General features: G+C 28.3%; 1 protein-coding gene across 1 annotated transcript in view; it reads left to right on the top strand.

Annotated features, from left to right (window-relative positions):
• The first annotated feature begins 5,336 nt into the window (after nucleotides 1–5,336).
• Nucleotides 5,337–6,961, top strand: part of LOC113370154 (peroxisomal (S)-2-hydroxy-acid oxidase GLO4-like) — a 16,560-nt gene continuing 14,935 nt past the window's right edge. Inside the window, exon 1 of the mRNA XM_026610823.1 lies at nucleotides 5,337–5,365. Within this exon, the coding sequence (XP_026466608.1) occupies nucleotides 5,337–5,365 (29 nt within the window). The remainder of the gene's footprint in view (nucleotides 5,366–6,961) is intronic.

Below are 6,961 nucleotides of genomic sequence, written 5' to 3'. Positions count from 1 at the left end.
TTAAATTTTGTAAAAATTGTCCAAAAGTGTGCTTTAAAAAATGCCTGAAGCTACTACCAAAAATTTGACAACCTTGATTAAAGTCCAGAACGAACAAAAATAAATACATTATGATACCAATGATTTTTTAAGTAGCTTCTAAATTTTTGTCACAAAAGTATCCAAAACACAAGTCAGCTAATTAATCGCTAATTGGCACCTCCAGGCTCTATTTCAAAAATAAAAACGGTATGTGTTTTTACTTTAGAAAAATAGCCAATGAGACTCACAAGAATCCATAAAATTTAAATAAATAAATTAAAGAACGCAATTTAATAGTTATATGACAGAAATGCAAATAAAAATAGCTTTAACTATTTATTAATTTCATTATTCTACCAAACCTGGTGCTCATGCTAGACAATTGATTATATCAAAAATTAATCATTTCCATGACAGAAAATATAATTTTAAGATTTGCAAGTTCAAGGTTTACGCAAATACCAAAATCTATATTATCTTGTTGTAAATAAATAGCATTACTCATATTTTTTGGTGTTTGCTTAGTGCACTAGGGCATATCTTTATCATTAAAGAATTTGATTTACCACATCTTGTTTATCTCAATTGTCTTTCCGTGGGCACATGTTATTTTTACGGTATCAAATAACAAAATAATCTCTAAATTTATTTGTGAGTGATGTTTTGGAACAAAGGATTTCGAATCATAAATAAATATTACTAATTTTGTTGTGTTTACACTAATTTTATAATACATAAATAGATCTTGGAGAATTATTCCATTCAACGATAGATTTTTCCATTGGGACGATTTTTTAGAGTGAAGTGATAAGGCAATCATTGTTTTGAGTATCTTTTTATTGTTTAATGTTAGCCAAATATATTTATTTAAAATGAATAAAAATATTTATATAAAATGCGTGGATATTGTACGATACTTTTAGATAGAAATATTTGAAGAGCTACAAAAATATTTATTATAATGAATCTATGAATCTCAGCAGTGAAGACATATTGACAAAAAGTTAATTAATGATAATATATACAGAAATGAAAATTTAACAAAGTTTACTCAACCAAAAAATGAAGAACAGAGAAGAAGTTGGAATGAACAGAGAGTTGTATAGAAATAGTATTTTTTATGACGTTTTCCATACAAGTAATTTATCATCTCAAGGCAAAAATTTGCATAACTTCTAACCCGGAAGATAAACCATGTCCCTTAAATTTGACTATTCAAGACCCAGGCGCAAAAAACCAACAGAACAATGAACATGACAAACGACAAATGCAAAAAAGTGAAATTTTTTACGACCCTCATTTGTTACATTTCATTTTGCCGAATTTCTATGCAAAACGAAAAAATGTGTCGAGTGGACTTAGGTACTGACAAATTCGGTTCAAAACCTTCTTTAATTTCACGCTCAAGATTACATTAGTGCATGTGTGAATATATATGAAGCCTCAATTTGGAAAATGTGTTTTTGCATTGAATTTCCTGCTTTTATTAAGTTAATAAAGCTTGTAATTGGATATAAAAAAAATCGTAGAGTGCAGTATAAACATGTGTTGATTTTCAGTGTAAAAAGCGGAAATTTGTCAAATTACAGAGAAAAAGCGAGTAATTTCATAACAATTAGTTATGAATAACATGAAATCGCTAAATTTAGATATCTGTTATATCATGCGCAAATTATATCAATGTGTATTACTTTTTGTTTTAAGTACATTGAAGTATTGTTAAATAATTATGTTTAATTATTAAAAAATAAAAAATGCAGAAAAAAGTATGAATGAAAAAAAAATATTTTTAAAGAATATTAAAATATCGTGTTTTAGCATTTTATTAACTTCCCGTAGGGTAAGTTATTGTAATGGGCCGAAAATCGAAATTGAAAACTTTTACATTTCTCGACGTTTTGAAGGTTTCTGAACATTTTGGCATACCTCAGAAAAAATGGATGTGTGTGTGTATGTATGTATGGATACAAATTTCCAGTCACGTTTTCGGGCGCACGGATCAACCGATTTCAAATGGTTCAAAAAACATTCGATTCCTATTAATAGAGAGATGTGCTGATTAGTTTTTGGCAAAGGCAGGTCCAGCAGATACGGAGACAAAGAGCAAAGAGTGCAGAAAATAGATATTGAGTTTATGAGAGAACAGAGCATCCGATTTGAATGATCTAAAAAACATTCAATTAGTAATGATTGAGAGAAGTGTTTATTAGTTTTTGGTAAAGGCAGGTCTAGCCATTTCGAAGATACGGAGCTAATTGTGTGAAAAATGGCAGTTTTTGAGAGAACTAAGAGTCCGATTTAAATGATTCAAAGAACTTTCTGCTTGTCTTAACAAAATAATTGGTTTTGGAAAAAAAAATTTTTTGTTTCAACTTTTTTTTAAAAAAAAAAAAAATGTATATCGAAAATGATTCAGACTTAATTTTTAATTCTGACTATAGTTCTAATATACTTTTAACAAATAATTTCAACTTTGCAATTCAGTTTATATAATTCTTATAAATAATAAACAAACATTTCGTTACGGTACAAGAAGTTACAGCAATTTGCCTTAAGGCACGATGCCATACACCCCACTAGTTTAAAATTTGATTTTAGATACAACTATGTATTCTAAAAAATTGCAAAAAAACATTCTGCTATTATGTTGTTCTATGCCATTATAGAGTTATTGAATGTTTAACGAATTTCGGGTAAATTTACTGCAGTTTTGTTGTCATAAGACAATACCAGCAGCTTTTTATAAAGATTTATAAACACAGATAAAAATCAAATTTCTTCAAGATCTTCAAGAAATAATATTGTTAGAGAAATACCATCTCCAGTTGGTTCGATCGATAATTTGATCTACCAATCGATTTATTAATTAATAATTGTCTATTAATTTTAATTGCACAAATATGCAATAATTATAATTGTCTTGTATAATTTCGAAAACCTATCAAAAATACATTTTAAAAATATCGAAAAAGCTTCTGCAACTTTAATAGTTTCATATAATAGAATGAACAGCCAATTTCATGAAGAATAGTAAATTCCAAATAATAAAGTAAAATAAAACAAAAAAATATGATAATTTGCGTTTTAGAGAAATATCATGTCCATTTGGCAAAGAATACCCTTCTTCATATTATTTATAAGATTTCTAAATTTTTGTCAGATATGGAAAATAACTTCAACTTTAGGGTTGAATGAAGAACAAAGTCAAAAGTTTTCACGAAAAAATAGTAAATTTCTGTGTGTTAAACTATAAAATGAATCTCGGTGTAACATCACCTCAATCAATATATTTTTTCTTCCTATTTTGTTTTCACAAAGGACGCCCACGTATATTTTTTCGTGTCGTTTTATCGGCGCAGTCAGTTACGTGTCGGGCGCCCCCTCGGACAGTAAAGCACCCCATTGCAAAAATATCGATGCGTACGAGATCCAACATGGCCGACTCAATAAAAACAGAATCCACATTTCAACCCCCGACGACCGATATGGCGGGGGCGGATGAGGGAGCCAGTATAAACCGAATCACAAGTTATGTGCTTTTTGCAACTAAAATAAAAAGATTGAAATAATAACTTCAGCTCGTCATTTTAAAATCCTACAAGAATAATTGCATTATAAATTTTGATTGGTATTAGTCAATAATTATTATATTTGTGTGAATTTTATAGCATATATAATCATAAATAGTTTTTAGCTTAAGTATGTATATAATTTATATTGAAATTGGAAAATTGAATTTTTTTATTTTTTTTACAAAGAACTCATTTTTTCTTCCATAATATGCATCCCTACTTTTAACTTATATCTAAGTTATAGTAATCGCAAAAAAAACGAAAATGAAATTTTTTATATACCTTTACGTTTCAAAGGCTTCTGAATATTTTCGCAAACCTTAGCAAAAATGGTTGTATGTGTGTGTGTGTGTATGTGTGCGGATACAAATTTTTGTCGACGATTTCGGGAACATCGACCAACCGATTTGAATAATTAAAAAAAGCATTCGATTCGTATTGATAAGGAGACGTACTGATTAGTTTTTGGAAAAGGCAGGTCTAGCCGTTCCGAAGATTCCGGATGTTTTTAAGAGAACGGAGCGTCCCATTTTAATAATTCAAAAAACATTTTACTTATATTGACAAGATGAAGAGATTAAATTTTAGGGAAGACAGGTTTATGTACTCTCAATAAAAATAAGTTAAAAAAATGTTATTTGGCGGTCAAAAATGTTTATTGCACATATGCACTTCAAATTATCAGATATTTTATAGAGATTTTAATAATGTGTACACATTTTGTGTAATTTTTTTTTGGGTTCCGTACCAAATATTTTTAATTACGGTAAGTCCCAGCAATTTGCCTTAAGGCACGATGCCATGCACCTTGTTAGATATAAAAATGTCCTTGTTAGATATAAAAATATTTGGTAAATCAATTCAACAGAAATAATACACAGAAAATATAAAAAATTATTAAAATTTTTAACATATACAATTATATTACATATAAAGTGATTAATTATGTTGATTCATTCATTTTTCATACCTCATTCGTCTCTCGACATCAAATCTGTTTCTCTGTTTATTTGTACAACTCACGTAATATTTTGATTTAGAGAAATACATAATATCCAAGTTCAAAGAAAAATAGAAATGTGAAAATAAAATGGAATAGACTCCATTTAATATGTATACGCCTTATTTTAGGAACAAACCCCTCGTCAAATAACACTTCAAAGCGTGCCACTCAAGGCTCGTGCTCCACTTAGGACTCATAAACATAATATTTAAGTAAATGAATGAAGAAACAGCAAATTTGAAGTAAATTGCTTTAAAACAGCAGCAATAAATGAAATTTTATTACAGAAAACAATGAAATCCTAAGTTATTTTTTTCACTAGCAAAGTCAGTGTCTTAGGTAAGGAAAGTCTGTGTAATTTTATATATGTCATTTAGAGATATTAAGTCCTTTGAGTTAATTAATAATATGTAATAATTGATAATAATGATTATAATTTGTTCACAGTAATAATAATAAAAGTTAATAGTTATTAAAAATAGTAATTATTAAGTAAATTCAATTTCAATTAAAATAATGCAGCAAATATGTATTTAGAAAGTGAAAGCTGTTGTGCTAATTGTAAGTATATTTATGTAGTATCCTCCGTAATAACAATATTTATCAGATTACACCAATATTTTTGGCGACATTTAATTTTATATATTATGAATAAATAACATAAATATTTTTTTTTAACCAAATGTGCGATTTTTACCAAAAAATCGTATTTTTCTGCGTTTACGTACTTGTCTTTCCGAATGTACTGGCAGTCACGTGAAAAGAGAGGGTGAGTCATATTTTTAGCAACATTCTCATTTCTACGGGATTGTTGTTTTTTTCCTATAAGCGTAGGAGTTGAGGTATAAATGGATTAGATTTCTATACCAAAATAAATACATACATAAAATTAATACAAAACCAGAATTTTCCTGATAGTAAATAATATACAAGAAATAAAAAATTATTCCTTATAATTCATCCATTTTCACCTTAGAAAAATGTGAATTTTCAGTTATAATATACCTAAGTACATTAATATTGCAATTAAAGTACTAATAAAAAAATATTGGTAAGTAAAGTAAACTAAATAGAGATATTTATAACTGCAAAGCGATTCCTTGTAGAAACCCATTCGAACTTTATATAGGCAATATTTTTGGGATAAGAAGTTCCAAAACAAAATATTTAAAAACTATACTGTTGCTTCTATACTGTCAAGAACATTTAGTTCTTTAGAATTATTAACATTTTTTGTAAGTGTAATTGTTCTAAATCTCGACAGTTAAATATTTTAATTATAGCAAGTTACTTAATGTTCAGCACCATTTTTAATACACTAGCAAAACGAAGTACATTTTTTTTATTATTTCTGCCAATTTTTTTTATTTAATTAGAGTGTTTGTGCATATTATTTAATTTGGGCTACAGTCCAATTTATCCAAAAATATAGATTGAAATAAAGAAAAAAAAATAATTGTGAAACAACTATTGGGGTGCATGGAATCGCGCCTTAAGGCAAATTGCTAGAACTTCCGTACCGTAATCAAAAATCTTGGTACGGAACGCCAAAAAATTACACAAAATGTGTTTACATTATTAAAATCTCTATAAAATAGTTGATAATTTGATGTACATATGTCCAATAAACATTTTTGACCGCCAAATGACATTTTTTTAACTTATTTTTATTGAGAGTCCATAACCGCTGCACCTGCCTTCCAAAAATCTTGTCAATGCAAGTAAAATGTTTTTTGAATTATCAAAATCGAACGCTCAGTTCTTTAAAAACTGAGTTACCGTTTTTAGCACATTTTGCCGCGTATCTACGAAACGGCTAGACCTGGCTTCGCCAAAAACTAATCAGCTCGTCTCCTTATCAATACGATTCGAATGTTTCTTGAATTATTCAAATCGGTTGATCGGTGTTTCCTACGGGAAGTTAAAAATTTTCAATTTTTAGTAGGTAGTGATCTCTCATCCAATATATTTTATTACATTCAAAAAATATTTAAAATATGTATTTTTAATAAAACATTTTTGAATTGTCAGTCGAGTGGTGTCCAGTTCGCAATAATCCGGATGTGGGAAGGAAAGTGGATACATTTTTTTTAACCACAAAAGAGTTCTGCACTTGAATGACATATTCAGTTACAACATCGGATACCTAGAAAGATGTTCGACATTTCGAAAAGGACCTTTTGTAATATTTACATTATTTACATGTTTCCGGTCAATTCCTACTAAATGTGTACATATCGAAAATAAATGATAACTCCATCGATTTTTCGAATTCTATATCCAAAAATAAATAATTGTTGTCGTTCTTTTATTCGTCTGTTTCTTTGACATATAATTTCTAACTAAAAAACATACTAGGAAACGT

Source organism: Ctenocephalides felis, unplaced genomic scaffold, assembly GCF_003426905.1.
Source record: "Ctenocephalides felis isolate EL2017-DRISC unplaced genomic scaffold, ASM342690v1 CF-g0.4_SCAFFOLD_01492, whole genome shotgun sequence".
NCBI classification, from domain to species: Eukaryota; Metazoa; Arthropoda; class Insecta; order Siphonaptera; family Pulicidae; genus Ctenocephalides; species Ctenocephalides felis.
Note: the sequence above shows the minus strand (reverse complement) of the source record. Positions and strands in the feature narration are given on the sequence as shown.